Source organism: Pelodiscus sinensis, chromosome 2 (assembly GCF_052426305.1).
Source record: "Pelodiscus sinensis isolate ZL-2025 chromosome 2, ASM5242630v1, whole genome shotgun sequence".
Classification (NCBI taxonomy): Eukaryota; Metazoa; Chordata; order Testudines; family Trionychidae; genus Pelodiscus; species Pelodiscus sinensis.
The window spans coordinates 96,727,792-96,748,304 of record NC_143053.1 but is presented as its reverse complement, the minus strand read 5'-3'; the positions used below and the strand labels follow the sequence as shown (position 1 = coordinate 96,748,304).

Genomic DNA, 20,513 nt, shown 5'->3' with positions numbered 1-20,513 from the left:
CAGGGCTTCTGTTGAAGAGAATCATAGAAATGTGGGGCTGGAAGAGATATGCAGAGGTCATCAAGTACAGCCCCTTGTGCTGAGGTAGGACTTAGTAAACATGTTACATGACATGTAAAATCCAACAAGAACATCCAACCTGTTCTTAAAAACCTCCAGGGATGGAGATTCTACAACCTCCCTTGGAAACCTACTTCAGTTCCTAATTACTCAAAAGTTAGATTTTTTTTTTTTTTTTGCTAATTGCTAAGTCTCTCTTGCTGCAGATTAAGCCCTTACTACTTTTCTTATTGTCAGTGGATATGGAGAAGAGCTGATCACAGTCCTCTTTATAGAAGCCCTTAACATATTTGAAGATTGTTGTCAAGTTCTCCTTGCTCATTTTTTCCCAAAACTAAACATGCCCTTTTAACCTTTCCTCACAGACCAGATTTTCTAACCTTTTCATCATTTTTGTTGCTCTCTAATTAATCTACATCTTTCCCTAAACCCTGGCACCAAGGATTAGTACCACAGTATTCCACCTAAAGCCTTACCATTGTACCTGTTACAGCCCGTGTCTTTGCTTTTAATGCACCCCAGGTTATTAGCCTTTTTTTTTCTTGCAACATTCTTGACTCGTTCAGTTTATGATCCACTGTCATCCCTGGTTTCTTTCAAGCAGTACCACTATTTAACTGGCTATTCACCATTTTGTGCTTGTGTGTTTGACTTTTTCCTTCCTAAGTGTGGCACTTGACACTTGTATTTATTGAATTTCATCCTTTTGAATTAAGACTACATTTCTCATTTGTCAAGGTTGTTTGGAATTCTGACCCTCAGTCTTCCAAAGCACTTGCAGCCACTCCCAGTTTTGTGATATGTGCAAATTTTATAGGCATACTCATCACTTCATTATCCAAATAATTAATAAAAATATTGATAAGTACTAGACCCAAGACTGATTCTTGTTGGAACCCCAGTAGATGCACCCTCTAAGCCTAACAGCAAATCAATGAGAACTATTTTTTTCATTAGTTTTTAGACAAGTTTTGCACTCACCTTTATGATTTCATCTAAACCACATTTCCTTGGTTTGTGTATGAGTGTGTCATGTGGGACTGTGTCGAAAGCCTTACTAAAGTCTAGAGAGGTTACACTCAACCACTAGAACAGTAAACATGTAAAAAAAAAAAGTCAAGTCGGTTTGGTATTAATTGTTCTTGACAAACCTATGCTGCCTATTCCTTATAATGCTATTATTCTCTAAGGGTATGTCTACACAGCAGTGTTATGTTGGAATAACTGACGTTGTTTCAAAATAACATAGTGCATGTCCACACAGGAAGCCATTATTTCAACATAATATTGAGATGGAGGACTTTTTATTCTGACTCTTGTCACCCTCATTTCACGAGGCGTAAGGGGAGTCAAAGGAAGAGTGTTCTTCCTTCGACTTCCTACTGTGTAGACAGCACCAAAAGCTGAATTAAACTATTTCGACTTCAACTATGTCAATTGTGTAGCTGAGGTTGTGTAGCTTAATTCGACTTTTGTCCTGCTGTGTAAATGTATCCAAAGGGTGCACAAGCTGTTTTTTAAGTATTGCTTCTAGTATCATTTTCCAGGGATCATTGTAGGCTGACTGGTCTGTAATGCCCCAGATGTTCTTTGTTCCTCCTTTTAAAGATGCATACAATATTTGCCCTTCTCAAATCCTCTGGGACCTCACCTGTCCTCCCTGAGTTCTCAAAGAGAATTGTAGCAGTTCTGAGATTGCTTCAGGTAATTCAGGTAGTTCCATAAGTACTCTAAATGAAATCTTGGCATTGAAGCATGACTATACAACTTCAAAACATGAAACACCAATAACAGTCAAAATTTGGATTTAAGTGATTTTTTTAAATTTAGTGTGGGTAGTTAGTTGCTTCACTTACAGGAGTTTCTCTTGTTGTATAGGTTAATCCCCTTATTTGTGCAATTCACAAAAGAGATGTTTTCTTTTCAGGGCTATATATGAATTGCTTCTGAGATTGCTTTAGTGTGTGTTCAGTTGTCCCTTTTAAAATCTTCTGAATGGCATCAGTTTTACAGGCTGTTGTCTTGCAATATTTTCTTTGAATCCTCAAATGCCAAGTGACAACCACATGAAATAACTTTAAAATAACCCACTAGTCTATATTAAATTGTGCAAGCTCTGATTTTTACATAGGAGAATTTCTATTGGAGAGTGTGGAACAGATTACATGTGTTGGAAATAGTTCTTTTGAAAATTATGGAATAAGATTACTCTTAAAATTAAGTGCTAGCCGTTTGCATATTGAGTTCCTATTTTGTGCCCTGTGTGTGTGCATATTTAAAATTTGCTCTCTGAAAAGTTCCATAATAGACAAGTACATGTAAGTACTAGAATTTTTTACTAGCTGCTTGGTAGAAAGCTAGAATACTTATTTATTATCAATTTTTTCAACCAGGGAGAAATGAAATGGTTATTGTCAGCACATGATTTAATGAGTAAAATGGAATGGTTTCCTTATTTATCATTAACAGCCTACTATTTCCACATGGAGAAACTAGATGATATGGTTTATTTACCTTTTAAAAAATGAACAAATTGGTAAATTTTTATTTATATGCAAGTGATAACCCAACTAACAACTTTAGTAAGTTTCTGCTCTTCCTTGAGTAGTTCCTTGATGGAATCTAATGTTATGATGCTTGTTGTCATGAGTGATGTCTCCTTTGTGACTTTTTTTTATGTAAAACTTTTCTTGTAGTCCAGCACAATAGATAAATATCTAGAGCAGGCATCATGGAATCTGTGTTGTGAGCTCATTCAGAAGTTAAATTTGGCATATTTTGTACTTCATGGAAAAAATTGACTTGATACAGAATTATTTTGGAGAGTTTGATTTGCATCTCTCTAATGTGACATAATAGTTTTACATTTTTGTTGCAGAATTGTCCATAAGATTGTCGCCTTATAGTCTGAAACTTGTTGAAGTTTGAAACTGCAAAGTTGCCAATGTATCACACTCTTATGAAGTACTGTGTATGTGTGTGACATCCACTTAAGTCAGGAGGAGTTGAGGACACTTGGCACTGCCTAGGATTTGTCTCTTGATTTATTTTATTATGAATAAGAGAGTGAATCAGTCATCATTCTTTCCATATATATTTGATTTGTAGTAGTTCATTTAATTGTGAAATGGGCTGAAACACCATTCACTTTACAAATGCTTATACACCTCTGTTCTTTCAGAAACCATTGCTGCTCCAGTGATTACTCAATTCTATCCTTTTAAAGCAAACCCAGTATGCTACAAATCCTTCCATTTATAGATCAAATGCATTCCTGCACCTTTCCATGGAGCTACTCTATGCTATATCCCTTCTAGAGATTCCCTCAGTTACTTTCTGATGCTCTCCAGTTTCCCTTAGAGGTTCCTCTGTCCTGTTCTTCTCCCTTGTTGTGCCTCCTGGATTTACTCATTGTTTCCTCCATCTGCAAGCAACAGCATGTTTGTTACCACTCAGAAGATCTGGCAACTCAATATATAAATAACTTAACAAAGGTTCTTCTCTGCTTTACTCTGAGCAGAGCTAATAACGAACAGCACCATCTGTTTTATTAAATCATAAACAGCAGCCTTCAAATATAAACCATTTAGTGTGATATTTAAAAACAAACAATAAATCTGCTAGCTATGGGTTTTCAAATAACAAACTGTTTGAACATGGTTTACATTTCAGCATCGTTTATAATGTGTAACTTCTATTCTGTGTTGTTGCTTTATTTATTATGTATTTGTGCCTCAGATGTTTATAGTTAATGGAGCTGATGTGAAGTAGCATCTGGGCACCTTAGTTTTTCTTTAATCTCAAGATCAAGCCTCATTATTTTGCTCCAGAAAAGCTACAGAAGGGCACATCTTTCAAAAGTCCTCTGCATTCACATCTCCAGTATAAGTCCAGGGGAGCTGCAAATCTTCAGCATCTCGAAATCAAGCTCAAGGAACTTCCACATGAGTTGATTTAAAATTTAGAACAAGTGAGCCTGTACTCTGGCTCTGATTGGACTTGATACAAGAATTACTGGATGAAATTACTGGGCCTGTGTGCTATGCAACAGATCAGGACAGATGATCATAATGGTCCATTCTGGCCTTAAAATTCTATAAGCCAGTGAAAGAAGAAATAAGTAAGACACAGGAGAAAGTCATCTAAGGAAACAGCATGTGGGGTGAGTTTTAAATCAAGAGACTACAGCAGAAGTGTCATACTTTATCTTGATCTGTGCTAGTCTCTTCCAGTTGAGTCATTTTTTTTTAAAAGGGTAGTTTCATTTTCTAGTTGAAAATCTTCACAGAATCTTTGATCAAAGTACAGAATTTTTCCAACTCTACTTCTGTCTAGGGCTTACAGATGGAAACCTTTGTTTTCTAGTGTGTCATCATATATTTTGTATTCCTTCATGTGATACTTTATCCTCAGGAAATTGTCCCCACTTTCCTCTTATCCCCACTTAAAAGTTCTGGGACAATCCAGAGGAGGGTTGAGAGAGGCTGTGAAGGACCTATACTCAGCAAAAGTAAACCACGGCCACAATGACCCTCTTCCTTCTGGAAGCATCTATGGCAATCCTCAGGCACAGTGTGTGTGGGGGGTATGAAGGGTCTGACTCTTGGGGTGTGTCTAGACTACATGCCTCCTTCGACGGAGGCATGTAGATTAGCCAGATCGGAAGAGGGAAATGAAGCCGCGATTAAAATAATCGCGGCTTCATTTAAATTTAAATGGCTGCCCCGATCTGCCGATCAGCTGTTTGTCGGCAGATCGGGGGAGTCTGGACGCGATGCCCCGACAAAGAAGCCTTTCTTCATCAACACAGGTAAACCTGGTTTCACGAGGCTTACCTGTGTCGATGAAGAAAGGCTTCTTTGTCGGGGCATCGCGTCCAGACTCCCCCGATCTGCCGACAAACAGCTGATCGGCAGATCGGGGCAGCCATTTAAATTTAAATGAAGCCGCGATTATTTTAATCGCGGCTTCATTTCCCTCTTCCGATCTGGCTAATCTACATGCCTCCGTCGAAGGAGGCATGTAGTCTAGACACACCCTTGCTAACTGAAGACAAGAAATTGATGAGGCTGTGCTAGGCACTTGTACTGAACTGACTTATTTAAATCTTATTATGAATATTCCAAATAACACCTCCCCCCTTTGAGATTAAAATGAATACAACCACCTGCACCTGAGTCCACACTCTGTCTGAGACAGGGACAATAGGGAGGCTGTTGATTTAGAGCCTCTCAGTTCAAGAGCAAGATGCCTCTGCATAAGGGGTGGATGTAATTTTCTTCGACAAGGATTTGTGCATCAGAGTCCATCTTTGCCAGGCCCTTGCCATTTCTCTCTCCTGCCCACATCACTATCCCCTCCCCTTACATTGTGAGGGGGCGTCTGTAGCAGGAGATGACAGAGCCCCCTCTACTACTCAGGAGTTCCCTGGCAAAGGAAGAATTCTCTACTGTTCTTCTCCAGGCAGAATGTGACACACATGCAACACGAAGTGGTCTGAAAGATGAGAATCCCACCCATGAAGATTTAAAAGCAGCTATTAGAGAAAACTGAATGACTGCATTGTACATCGGACTCTATGATTTGTATGTTAATTTGAGTTGGTAGTTGAATTAAATATATTCCAGTTATATAAATGTCTTGCTATCAGCTATAGGCATTGATATGAAAATTCATTAACTAGCACATCTAATTAAGTTTAGCATTGTTCTGTAAAATGTCTTCTGCTTAACAATTAATGCTGGTTGTCTGCTCAGATATGTCTGTGCAATCCCTTTAGTTTATGGGCATTTACCTACGATTATATTCTGAAACATCAAAATATAATTGGAGAGAACACAAATGCATACAAAGCAAAATATGCAGTTTCACAAGGTGTTTTTACAGATTTAATTTTTAAAGCCAATATATCATTACTGGATCAGTTAACTAAACATTCTTTCTTGTTGTGCTTGTATTGCTTGACTAGGCCTAGTTGAGATGGAATTGCAGAAATTTTGCTCCATTTCCATGTTTCTGAAGATGTTTCATGCTTTTGATACAATGAGACAATGAAAATCTGAGACAATGTAATAGAATCTTTCAAATACACTAACTCATTGGACCAAACTCTCCCATGGCTTATATCTTGAACTATCCCAATCAAGTCTGGGCAAATCCTGAGTCAGAATTCTGAAAAGTCCAGAAGTCATTGAAATGGGTTTCCTATAAGTATTTTTCATCAATATGAGACCAAATCTTATGAATTTTGACAAAAATAACAAAACCAGCTGCTTCTTTTTTCTTGTTTTTCTTTCTCAGGAAGATAGAGACAGCCTCTGGAAAGCTGGAACATGCATATCAAGGAGAATGATGATGCAAGATACACTATTCCTAAGCAGTGACTAATCTAATCTAATCTAATCTCAAGAGATCATCTTCTCTTGAAATATTTTAGTCCCTTTTACATATCAGTTTTGGGCTTCTCTTCAACAGCATCATCTTACTGTGCCAAACTTTGTGATATGTTGATTTGCATAATGTGATACCTGTCTACTGGGAAACAGAGCGAAGACCAACCTTGTTTCACATAAGTCATGTACTTGGCTAGGAATAGGATACAAAGTGTCTCTGAAATTTGAAAGTCATGTGTGTGTTTGCACTAAAACAGCAGGCTGCATTTATATTTGTTAACTTTCTTCACTGAATGTAGTCTCTGGAAAAATGGTATGGCATGTATGAAAGGGCCGATTTTTTTTGTTTGGTTTTGGTTTTTTTTGGCCAAAACAGTGCAGTAGTTGAGCCACTATCAACTAGGGTTGCAGATCATTCAGATATCCTAAACTATTGTGTAAGGTCTTCTAGCCATGGTGACTGTGTTGTGCAAGGATTTGTGAAATAGATAAGGGGATTTGGCATGGAACATATGGAGAGAGAACCACTTGCATGTGATTGCTGCATCAAAACCTCAAAAGGATGGCTGTCTGATGCTCCTGCCCCCTATTATATCCTGAAAAAAATCTTTTATTCAGTGCTAAGAGATGGGTCTGGAGACCAAGAAAATTATGACCATAGCAAATTTGCATGATGGAAAATAAGAGTTTAATAGTAAAATATTGCATATTATCAATTGTTGCTGTGGCCTTTAAAAGTTTTGGGGAAATGTGTGTAATTATTTTTCCACAGTTGCTCGCAATGTTCTAATGAAAATTCGCTCAGTGTTATAACTGAAGTATTGAACTAGACTAATTTTCTCTTTCTAAATTTTTAAGATCCAGACTTTAAGGACTTGGGAGTTTTGAAACCGTTGCCAGGTTGGTATGTTAGATATTTCATAAAACGTAGAGGCCTTTGCCTCCTGCTGTAGAAAATATTTTTTGCTTGCTGTTCAGGTTTCATTATTATGGTATTTTGTTGTTCAGTTTGTGAGTTTGAGATGGGAGGACCTGAAGGAATTGTGGAATCTGTGCAAATTGTGAAGGAAGGAAAAGCTTCTGACACGGAAGCAGTTGACTGTAAATGGTACATCCGAGCACCACCACGATCCAAGGTCAGTCTTCCATCTCCTTCTGGTTTGACACTTAATAAAAGTATGGGGTATATTTCTTTGCACACATGGGTCTGCCTTAGCAATTTTGCAGTGTTGAACTTTTAAACTATTTTCCTTCAGTGTTGGAGGGTAATTTGTCACTTTGCTGTCAAGTAACCTTCATTTACTATAAATAACTATGGGGATAGAATAATGGGTAATTTTCTTCAACACATCTTTACTCCTAGCTTTAAAAAATCAGAAGATCTCATTACCTGTGATGTGATGTATCCCTTCATTTTCCATATTTCACTCCCGATCTTCATGTTGACATTAAGATCACGTGTCTAGTATATGTAATGCTTAAAAATATGCTGCCAAATTTAATAATATCTTCTGTTTGTCATCCTGGAAATTAATGAAAACAGAACCTGATGTGGACAGTAAATTCATATCATTAGTCTAAGCCCTGAGAGCAAGCCGTTGATGAATAGACTCCCCATTCTTATTTTTTTCCACCATGGTTATCCATTTTCCTTGTCATTGTGTTTCAAATAGATTACAGCCCATCCCCGACTTACGAACAAGTTATGTTCCAAGCACTTGGTCGTAACTCAATGTGTTTGTAAGTTGGACCTGATTCATTTCAATGGGACCACGCTGTTCGTAAGTGCAGATAACCATTCATAAGTCAGGGTTGTGCTTAATGGGAGGCCGGTTGTAAGAGTTGGTGGTCGAACGTCGATGTGTTTGTAAGTCAGGGACCGGTTGTATAACAAAGTGATGGTTTCCCTTAATCTAAAAGTCCTTTTCTTTTGGCTTTATTGGAAAGTGTCATTTGTCCAAGACCAGCCTAGTACAGCAGAGTAATTTGTTCAGATAAATAGTTTATTCACCTAGTTCGATTAAAACTATTCAGAAACTGAGATTAAATTTAACTAATCATTTTGATCAGTAATTTTTTTCAGACTGTTTTTGAGATGAAACATCTTGACTTTGTTTCAAGCCAATGTTTCATTTTGAAAATTAGATTTACTTAAAAAAAAAAAAAACCACACAAATAAAACCCAAAGGGTCAAAATGAAAATGAAACACAAATAATAGTATTAAAAAATTTCAGGTTTTGGTTATGGTTTCAGCCACCAAGTGAAAAATACACTATTGTGCAGCTTTACTCATCAAGATTAATCACTTAGGGTACGTCTAGACTACAGGGTTTTGTCGACAGAAGTTGTGTCGACAGATACTGTCGACAAAGCTTCTGTCAACAAAGAGCGTCTAGACTACGGGTGTGTCTAGACTACAGAGTTTTGTCGACAAAAGTGGACTTTTGTCGACAAAACTATACCTGCGTCTACACTACCGCTGAGTTCTGTCGACATAACGTCGACAGAACTCAGCAGTTTTGTCGACGCTGGTAAACCTCATTTTACGAGGCATAACGCCTTTTCTCGACAGAGTTCTGTCGACAGAAGGTGTTATTGCATCTAGGGTTGTGTCTAGACTACAGGGTTTTGTCGACAAAGCAGCTTGCTTTATCGACAGAACTGAATGTAGTCTAGACGCTCTTTGTCGACAGAAGCTTTGTCGATAGTATCTGTCGACACAACTTCTGTCGACAAAACCCTGTAGTCTAGACGTACCCTACATTCAGTTCTGTCGACAAAGCAAGCTGCTTTGTCAACAAAACCCTGTAGTCTAGACACACCCTCTCAGATAGCACACCATTTCTCTTCTCTTCTTGAGTGGAGTAGCTTTGTGCTCCTCGCCTATTTTCATACACATCTTCAAAAGGCTGCACAGCAGTCGATGTTCAGTAGGAACTGCATCAGAGTCTAGGCTTTACCAACTAGTCTGTGTGCACACCAACTTTGGAAAGCTGAGAGAGAAACCAGTGTACAATATTACAGAGCAGCTGCATGTGCCTTGCAACTGTATGTGTCTATTATAATATTTCCCATTCAGCCCCCAAAAGGAAAAGTTGTCATGAGTATTGCATAACATTAGATGACTGATCTCTTGTTAATGAAAGTTTAGAGGAAATGCTGAATAGTTGTGTGGCAAAGGATGAGGTAGGTTTATTGCAAATACCTCCTTTCAGCTCCTATTTATTAGGTTATTTTCATGTAATTTCAATATAACTACCAACTTTCCATTAAATAGATGGGATTTCCAGTTTGCTAGATGTTGAATGTGTACAATGAAAACAATTATTGCACCATAGTGCAAAATTAGTTGTTGATGCATGTATCAGAAAAAAAAAAGTGTTTTCCTAATTCTGGGCTGCTTCTGAGCTGGCATAGCCTGAAGAATAAGTTAGGGCAGCTCCCAGTGGTGTTCTGATTTACAGCAGCTTGTACAGATTGCCTTTATTCTGTTCCACAGTTCAGAATAGCTAAAATGTAAAGTGTTGAAGCCATTCACCCCTACCCGTCTTTGGTCTGTTCCTATTCCACTGACTGTTCAGGAGGGTGGCTTAGGCTCACCTACGTTACCCGTCACCTTACAGCAGGAGGGCAAGATATACAGGATTTTGAAGTCCGGTCCAGAGTGAAAGGAGTTTCTTTTCACATGCATTATTTTTGGCAGCTAAACAAATCCTTTATTATGTGCTTTGTTTGGTGCCTTATAAAGAACTGATTCTCTGCACACATGTATTGACAGTTATTCTGGAAAATGGTTTGAAGCTTTTTCCTAACCTGCCTAATCAATCACATTGTCAGCCCAAACCTTTGGTGAAAGATTAAAATAGAATTCATCAAAAGTGATTCACAGTAAGGAGATTATAATCTGACTGTTTTACTGAAATTATATATTATTCATAGTTTACAATCTAACTTTTCCTTTAATATATTCAGTCATGGCTTTCTGTTACTTTCAAATTTTAAATAAAAAATAGTTCTATTTACCCAGCATAGCTTTTTCATTATTATGATAAAAATACAAACCTTAAAGGTGACAAGACAATTATTTAAATCATAATGCGATCAGGGGATATAAATTATATATGCCACAGCAGCAGTGAAGCTTTGTCATTTTTGTTGCTAATAGCATTGGCATTTGCAGTGACATCTCAAAGCACTGTAAAAACAAACTCTCTAAAGCTGTGCTGGTGTGTTTTCCCTGACTCCAATGTTATATGGAGTTTGTGGTTTGCCAAAAAGGATTCAACTGAAGTTTTCCACATTTGTGTCAGGAAAAAGGAGATACAGTGGTTATGCAGTTAAATGAGAGAGACCACAAAATGCTAAATATAGCCATGTGCAAGTGCTTTCTTAATATATTAGCAACACAGTTATTCCACATTGGGAGTTATGCCGCTGATTTCAAAGACCTGAACAGAGGCTAGAAGAGGGCATTACATTCATTTTAAAGGACTCCATTAACTTATATATGAAAGTTTCTTATGTATCGGTATTACAAATAGCACTTACAATCACAGTAAATGAGATTAGAAAAATAAGAAAAATTCCTCTCATTTTCAGTTGAATCACTTTAAGCCTGACCCAAAGTTCAGGAAAATCAATAAATATCTTCCTGCTGACTTCAATGAGTTTTCAATCCTATTATGAGTTCGCACAGTCAGTTTTACTCTTTTTTTTCCCGATATATTCTGTTTTCTAGTCCGCATCCAGAGTTTGTGTGGGTGTTTGACATATCATCAGGTTAAAGTAAAATAGGAATATGTAATCATGAAACTACACAAATTGGCAAAGGCAAGCTAGAGCAATATAGTATTTAAAATTACGTTTAGCTTTCTTTAAAAATATATTGACCAGATAGCTAGTTGTCAGAGACCTTTTAATTGTAATTCAGTTTTTAATAATACACTAAACTCAAGTATTGGTCTTGTGAAGCACCGTGGGACTGATCCAAATCCAACTGATGTCCAAAGAAAGGCACCAAATGATTTCAGTGAGCTTTTGATCAAGCCTGGGTTTCCTCATATGAAGTTCTGAAAGCATTGAACTCCTGTGACAATCAGAGTTGAGAACACATGGAAATTTGCAGAGTCTGATCTCCCTTGGCTTTAATATACAAATCTCATTTTGTCGTTGGAATGCTGCTACTTTCTTGTTCTGGGCTGCCATGGTGTTTTAACCTAAATATTTGAATCCAATGCATCAGTGTTGCTTTCTGACAGATCTGTGTTTACTATGCCAAACCGTACTCACAGCTATACTAGTAATGCTATAGCTGAAGTCCTGTGAATGAAAACAGAATTTGGACTAGCAAATATGTCATTTATGAACATAAGATTGTTGGCTTATTTGAAAACTGTGAGGTAAAATCCACATGATCACCCTTTTTTGTTGCTTGTTTGCTGCTACATTAAGCTACTTTCAGAAACTGGCTCCTTTTTTTTTTTTTTTTATAATGGTAAAGGATGTCAGGCTATTGGAGATCTTTAAAGCAAAAGCCTACAGAAATAAAGAGGAACCTGTGAAGTGAACGCATACAGCTAATGGATCAAGAAATTGCACTGATTGCTACAACATATTATGAGACTGGTACTATGTAAAAGTGATGAAAATGACCCCTGATTTATTTTGTCATGAATTATAGCTGTTAACTCTAAATACTGAAGGGCACTCACTGGGACTTTCTTTTACCTAATTGGGAAAAAAGTAGAAAAATTATAGTCTTACTGGGATTATAGTCTGGAAGCTACTCTGTAGTTGTATGGGGTTTTTTTGTTTGTTCGTTTTTTGGGGGGGGGGTTGTTTTGGTTTTTTTTGAAGGGGGTATGAAGTTGGCAAGAAAGATTCAGCCATACTTTTAGATGCTCACTCTTTCTGGAAAGTGAAGTTGGGGGATAATCATAGTTGTTAACTACACTGATGTGATAAAGGCACTCTGGGCTTCCATATCAGAGACCCACATGTGAGAGTGGATCTGTACGCTTCACTTTCTTGAGAACTGTGATATTGGTAAACCACTGCTTGCAGTCCTTAGCAGAGGATTTTGGTGACCCTGCTCACCACACATCTGCCAGCCAGATCATTGTATGTGGTTGGCTCCGACCTCAGGAAAAGCCAGGTATTTTGCTAACCCCTCCTTAATGATAACTGATAACCGCAATTCCCGTCTAAGGTGGAGGATCATAAGAAAGTAAGACAAACATGTAAATCACCATCCAGAGCAGGAGATTATGCAGGTCAAGCACTAGAGCAAGACAAGCACTGGGGGGGGGAAGGGTTGTGCTACAATTTCTGTGGTGTTCTGCCTTTCACACAGGAGTTGACCAATGTGCTCTATTCAGTAGAATGTGATAGACTGTACTCCAGAGCCATCAGTACTGAAGTGTCATGGCTCTGTCTACATCCAATCTACCAAATTTTTTTCAGTTTTGCTTTGGCCAGGGGCATATGCTTCTTTCCAGAGCATATGGGCTGCTATTGTTGAAAACCCCTGCACAACCAGGGAAGAAGGGGAAAGAATTCCTGTTTGTCTCTCCCTGTTTCACAGGAATGTCTAGGAGCCATTCTCAATCTGGCCCTTAAGAGTAGTGGTAGTCCATGATTCATATGTCCTCTACTGATGGCTTCAACAGCTCTGGCTGGGTGCTTGCTGGAGACTCTGTTGCTTGTTTCCAGCTTCTCCTATAGATGTACTGAGAATTCCTAGCAAATGGAAGCCTTGTAAAAGATTATTGGATATGAAGTAATCTGCACCAGTGGTTAATAGTATTTTTGAAGTGGAGAAGAGGAATTATGAGTGATTGTGAGGACTGGAATCCCCACTAGGACTAGAGAAACCAGCTATCAGCAACAGAGGAACATCTGAGGTAGTTGGGAGAGAGAGGAAGGAGGAGGAGAATGGTGAGGATGTGAGGGAAAAGAGGTTGAGGTATTTTGGCAACATTTCAGTGCGGGAGAAAGGAACCAGGGAAAGAGTTGAACAGAACAGATAGGGAGGTGAAAGTAAAAGCAAAATGCAGACAGATTAACTTTTTAGAAATATACTTACTATGGATATTTTTAATTATTTACTTTTCCATGTAACATAAACTTACATGGGTAAAATCCACTTCATGTGATGTAAGTCTCTAAGTGCCACAGGACTTACACAGTGAGGTGGCAGGCTGTTAAATAGTGCCCCTTCATTCTAAGCAATAGGAGTTTTGAAATTTGTGTCATGAAATCTAGATTCCTCCATATTGTCTGGGAGGAGTTATGCTTATATGCTATCACAAAGCCACAAAAATAGAGACCATGTGCTCTTCCCCTTCTGTCTTTTCAATGCAAGAACTATTTGAAACTCAGATATTTCTTTTGTGCAGGAAGTTCATTGGGAAGAGAATTGAGGCTGATTGCTAAATAATTTGGGGGGGGGGGTGTATTTGTTTCAAAATAAAGATGCAGTTTTGGGATATGTTCAACCATTGGGTTCAAATACATGTATATTTCACTATTTCTTTTCTACTGTATGTCTAGCTTTCTTTATTTGTTTTTCTAAATTGTGCTGATTATTGTATGTTCTAGTTGTATATTATGTGATTGCCTAACCTCTAATTTACTTTCTGTAATCCTATTATGTTTCATCTTGCTTTGATTTATAAGCAAACACTCTCAAATCAGTAACATGACTTTTCCTATTGGAGGTCATATAGATTTTAATTGAGAATAAGTTTCCATTAATGATGCATAAGCTAATCCATTGAATTTGTTAGCCCCGGTGATTATTTCAGTTACGTTTGATAAGATGGCTTAAAATTCCAGAGAGATTTTTTTTTAAATCTTAAAACACTATAAAGATTTAATAATGTCTCTGAAATGCTGTTGGTTTCATCCCTGTTGACTTTACGATAAGGGCTTTGTTGAAAAAGAGTGAGATGGTAGCCAGACTGCTTGAGGAAACATGAAAAGATTAATGTTTGGGTTCTGAATGGCTTCTAGATTCTCACTTCCTGAGTCAGTGGAGCTTAGCCATGTCACAAGAATGACACACATTGACTCTCTGGAGGGAGCTGCAAGTATTTGCCTTATTATTCTCTCGGCTGGGTGAGTAATTGAAGAATATTGTGTCTGTACAGGAAGAAGTTTCTGACCTGTCATCCAGCTGAATGATTAGAAGATACACTTGCCTCTCATAAAAGGGATACATTTAGACTTTAAATTGGAAGCAGGGGGTCTCAGCATAGGGAAGTAAAGGCCTCATCTGGACTCAACTTTAAAACAAGGCAAAATGGTGATTAAGACTAAGCAGTGCTCAGTTACTGTATTAATTCAAAAACAATAAAAGTAGTCTTTTGTCACTTTTAATAGCAAAAAAAGACAGTGATCTGATTATAGTTAAAATTTTGGATTGTTGGTTTTTTTTGTTTGTTTTTTGGCCACAGGGGAAAGTGCTGTTTAGTTGTTTCTCTTTTGGTTTACACATTTCTCCCTTTTTTATTGCTGTTTTGTAGATCTATTTACGCTTCTTGGACTATGAAATGCAGAATTCTAATGAATGCAAAAGGAATTTTGTGGCTGTCTATGATGGAAGTAGCTCAGTGGAGGATTTAAAAGCTAAATTTTGTAGCACTGTTGCTAATGATGTGATGCTGCGTACAGGTCTTGGGGTAATCCGCATGTGGGCAGATGAAGGCAGTCGAAACAGCCGATTCCAGATGCTCTTCACATCTTTCCAAGAACGTAAGACTCCAAACACTTTATTTTTCAATGTCAGCTGATACAAGTCTCATAAACTGTTAATGACACTTTCTTCATACAGAGTAAGAACTTAACAAACTAATAAAATCACAAACAATGTTGTTATTCCATACGTTACACCGTTTGGTGATATGTGAGGCAGTGGTTAAAGGGGTGTGACCTTGGACCAGTCTTTTAACCATTATCTACCCCAGTTTTCATTTCTTTAAGATAAAGGTGATCAAACTCAGAGTTTTTGGTGAAGCTTAATGACTGACTATTTGCTTTGTGACCTTAAGATGAAAAGAACTGGAAAATTGTAGTATTATTATTTTATCCCTAGAGGATGTGTATGTATTATCAAGAAGGTACATCCTAGCCAGTTGAGCAAGGAATGATAGTTTAAATCCTTTGAATGAATTTTTAGTAACCGTAGAAATCAACCAGAAACTGACGTTATGGTTTATAAAAGATACAAAAACTTAAATTTGATTAGTATTCATTTTGGACAACCTGTTGTTGGGTTCTTTTAATCCATAGAATAAAAACAGCAACAACTCTTGCACTCAGATCAGGAGGAAAGAGTTGCCTTTGAAGGTAACAAAAGACAATCATTTTCAAATAGATTCAAAGACAGCAGCATTGCCAGCTACCAAAAATAGGTCTGAAAGGGACTTGGATAGACCATCTAGCCCAGTCCCTGTACTCATGGTAGGAGTAACTATTATCTAGACCAGTCCTAACATCAATGATTAATTTAAACCAATTGTGATAAGAGCATATATGTTTGTTTAATGAAAATAACAATATAGGTTTTTTTAGGGAAGGACTGCTTTTTATTTATAAATGATAATTCATGTTGATTTTTAAACATATAATCTTCATTGCGGTGCATCTCACATTTGATGTGCAGCACACACAGTAATAAGTGCCCCGGGGAGGAAGGGTAGGTAAAACCAATATAGCAATAACTTATAGCTGGATAGCCAGAGTTCCATAAATTAAAAAAAAAAATTAGTGGAAAGCCATCAATGAGTAGAATGTATGCATAATTCAATCAAATACATTTTTCATCTGTATTCTATATGAACCTTACGATGAAGCAAAGAGACTGTGGAGGTGAGCCTTTGTAATGCCTTAATTTGACTCTGATTAAAATTTCTGATACTCTACTGGCTTGCCACTGTGTTTGTCACATTTCTCTCACGTTGCAGCTGTAAGGGTAGTTTGTGTTCCTCCTGTCTATAAATCAACCCTGTGTCTAAAATAGAGAGAGATTCCTTTGAGATGATACTGCTCTTTGCTTTGTTTCCATGGCTGGAGAAGCCTTGAATATTCAAGGTCTGATTCATCTGTTTCATTGGGGGGGAGGGAGAAAAAAAATCTTTGTTACCTTAGAAACAGAGAAATAGGCACCAAGGATTCATTGCCTCTAAAAGACTGAAGAGTAATGCATACAATCATAAACTTATGACCAAGATTTGAGCAAGTGCTGTATATGTTTACACAGCTTTGAAATTCAGTCTTACACAGAAAAAAACTATTTTTTAAAAATCTGTATTCCTTGAAACCTGGAAACAGTTCTGTGAACCTGACTCAGCCAAAAAAGAAGAAAAAGGAAAACAAACAAAAAACCCATATCCAATAACAACTGATGAGTAACCATTTCAAAATGAACAATAGGTATCGGGTGCTAAACCATAATCTGTCAGGATGGTTCATAATTTTTCCATGCCATACTAATTGGTCAGATTCTTCTAAACTATCACTGACAAGTTAAAATGTTATCACACATTAAAGGCTAAATTCATGTATACTATGCCAGTTGTCCACAGATGGTTATGTACATAAAATATTATTGTGTCTGAGATCAAAGTTAAATCAGTTGTCTAATATGCCAACGATAAGACACAACAGGTAGGGAGTGAAAAGTCTGGTGTTTAGTGGCACATCGAAATGATGAGATCTTCCCCTTGAGAGGAGAAGATTTGCAGCGTTCCCTGTCACACATCTTTCAGAAACATAAAGGACAGAGAAAAGGAATCCTAAAGACTAGGAGCTGTGAGACTAACTAGGAAATAGCTGCTCTGTTCATTTATTGTTGCTGCCAAGTAGCACAGTTACACATATATAGCCTCCCAAGTTCCATTTCTTAATGTACAATGTTCATGCTTGGGAATACGTATTCTGATGGTGTTCATTTTTATTGAGCAATACCTTGTGCAGTGGCAGAGGCCCTGATGGTTTTCAAGTAGCAGGAGAGTTTTTCTGCCTCATTTTCTCATTAAAATCTATTCATTAGGCACAGTAGCTCTCTGGGTACTGGGCATTAATTCAAGGTAGAGAAATCCAAAAGAAGACTTAGCCTACATGCTGTTTAAGTATCTGTGTTCCAGGATGGGTGCATATGTGTAAATAAAATAAGTTTATGGTTAGAATATACAATTCTACACCACTGATTTCACCTTCAGTAGAAAGTTGTTCTGCTAGACTCTGGACTTCTGCTGTTGCTGTGCAGAGGAATGATATTGGTATCACTGGTCAGACACTGATCTGAAGTAAGGGTGACAGTATCATACAAAGTGTCTAAATTGATTCTACCAACAAAACTGAATAACTGAAACAATAGCAGAGTATAGTAGCGTTTCAGTATTAACTAAGTGGAATCATCATCTGTACCAAATATCGCTGAGTTTTGTCCATTTAAGCTCTGTTAAATTCATCTAACTATAGTACCATTCCCATTTTGTATTCTCTCAAACTATAACCACATTTTAAAATGCCCTTTTACCATGCACTGGTAGTTCTTCATTTCTTTGTATAATAGTGACTATAGCCTACTTTGAATATAAATTTTAAATTATATTTAAAATCAGAATAGTAGGAAGATACAGAAAGGGTGAGAGAGGAAAAAAAATATTAGTTTGGATGGCCAGGTGAAATTTGAAAAATTATTCTTCCCTAAACTATCCATATAAATACTACAGGTGTTTCCTTCCCCACTTACTGATTGTTCACTTCACCTACCTGAACTGTGACAGTCATCTCCAGCCTGATTAATGACCGGCATACTATCTACAGCCCCTTCAGTGAGCTTGCTTCTAGACATGCCTCTACTTTAACCTAAAAGCAGACTCTCAGAACCTGAATCTGTGGATAAGAGAAAATCCCTATGTGTGCACTACATAGAAGATGTTCATTCTATCACTTCTGACAGCTGTTTATTAGTACTCTGTCCCTCTATCCATAATCCTGAGGGCACTGAACACGCCTTCTAATGAGGGGATCTCCTTCATCCTTCATATCATTCTTTCACTTCCCTTTACCACAACCCTGAGCTAAAAAAAAGATTGCACTGAGCTCTTTAGAAGTCCTTTTATGCTTGGCTGTGTTAAAGGGAGGCTTTACAATTCTTCCTAGCTTCCTTTCCTAAATCCAAACATTTTCTGATAGTGGAATATAGGACCAGATTTGTTTACACAGTATAACCAGCTAAATTTATCCTTTCTGCCCAAGGAGGATCGCCCGGTGTAAAGGCAATCCTCCTATGGGATGTGATCACAGAATACTAGAACTTTAAGGAACCTCAAGAAGTCATCAAGTCCGGTCCCCTCCCCTCATGACCAAGCACCGACTAGATAATCCCTGATAGACATCTAACCTGCTCTTTAATATTCCCAGTGATGAAAATTCCTAAACCCCCCGAGGCAATTTATTCTAGTGTTTTATCACCCTGACAGTTAGGAAGTTTTTCCTTATGTCCAACCTAAACCTTCCTAGGACAAGACGCATTGGGCTTAAATTTCAATTATCATCAGAGGCCAAGGAGAACAATTTTTCTCCCTTCTTCTTTAACAGTGTCATATTGTTGACTCTCATTTAGCTTATGGTCCACTATACTCCCTAGATCTCTTTCTGCAGTACTCGTTCCTAGACAGTTGCTTCCCATTCTGAATGTGTGAAACTGATTGTTCCTTGCTACATGGGGGACTCTATCCTCCCTAGGAGTTGCAACCCCTCCCAGTTTGGTATCATCTGCAAATTTAATAAGAATACTCTCTATGCCAATATCTACATTGTTGATGAAGATATTGAACAGATCTGGTCCCACAACAGACCACTGTGAAACCCCGCTTGTTATGCCCTTCCAGCATGACTACAACCATTAATAACTACTCTTTGAGACTGGTTATCGAGCCAGTTATGCACCCACCTCATAGTGACACCGCAGAGACATTAATATTTTTGTTTTATTATGTTAGTTCCTAACCAAGCCTGTGTTGAGTACCGTACATACATGTATTAAGAAAAGTATCTGCCCTGAAGAACTTAGTGGTAAATAGACATGCTGCTACTCATGCCTCATTGGCATAGTTGAAGAAAAAGGGAGCATTTAGGACATACATTGCCATACTGATCCCCACCTGATTTTTGGCCCTGTAGGAACATTTTGTAGCTACCATAAGAAAGAGGATCTCTTGGATGGCTTTAACACAGAGCAGGGTGATTTGACCCTACTTCACAGAGCTATACCAGGATTGGGGATAAATTAAATGACTTTTGTATGCATCATCTCGAGCTACACTCAGAGCAAAACAACCAAACCCCAGAAGCCAAATAATTCAACTTGGGGAAAAAATCATATTTCATGATCTGGACCAAATATGTGTGTCTTTCCATATTGGGCTGCTGAAGTTTGGGTTACTAGTTATACCAGGGGTGGGCAATAAGTTTTGAAGTGGGGGTCTGCTTCAAAATTTTGAAAGTGGTCTTGGGCTGCTGTGATAGGGCAGAGCCTTTAAATAGAAGGAGTTTAATGGGCTCGCACCTCCCCTGAGATTCCCAGGCAATGCGTTATTGGTGTACCCAGATCTGCGAGCCCTTTCAGTTCCTGATATTTAAAGGGCTCGCACCTTAGCAGCCATCTGGAAGGCATAAGCCCTTTAAATAGAAGCAGTTGAAAGGGCTCACAGCTCTCAGCCCACCTCTAACACCTAGCCTGAGAGACTCAGGGGAAGTGGGACCCCTTTCAACTCCTGCTATTTAAAGGGCTCTCAGCTTCCCCACCGCTGCTAATGTGTTGCCTGGCAGTTCTTCAGTAAGGAGGAGTGGGGAATAAACAGTCCCAATTGATCTATAACAGGGCTACTCAGCTTTGGAAGACCTGGGGGCCACAATGATACTCACAGCACATGCCGAGGGCTGCAACTTAAGTGTGGTTGTATAGACATGCAAATATCTGTAAACATCTTTTCACACTGACTGGCATGAATACAAATTTTAAGCATTAGGCCATGGTGCCAGACCCA

General features: G+C 38.1%; 1 protein-coding gene and 1 long non-coding RNA gene across 5 annotated transcripts in view; both read left to right on the top strand.

The window, feature by feature from the left end:
* The window catches only part of NETO1 (neuropilin and tolloid like 1), a 77,051-nt gene that overhangs the window by 43,663 nt on the left and 12,875 nt on the right, over positions 1-20,513 (top strand). For all 4 annotated transcript variants that reach the window (XM_075921051.2, XM_025183821.3, XM_014572696.4 and 1 more), the window contains exons 5-7: positions 7,311-7,352; positions 7,461-7,588; positions 14,979-15,207. In XM_075921051.2, coding sequence (XP_075777166.2) covers positions 7,311-7,352; positions 7,461-7,588; positions 14,979-15,207 — 399 coding nt within the window. The remainder of the gene's footprint in view (positions 1-7,310; positions 7,353-7,460; positions 7,589-14,978; positions 15,208-20,513) is intronic.
* Positions 4,174-7,090, top strand: LOC149525308 (uncharacterized). The gene is made up of 3 exons (XR_016348805.1): positions 4,174-4,222; positions 5,524-5,645; positions 6,361-7,090. It is a non-coding gene; the product is annotated as an uncharacterized LOC149525308 (long non-coding RNA).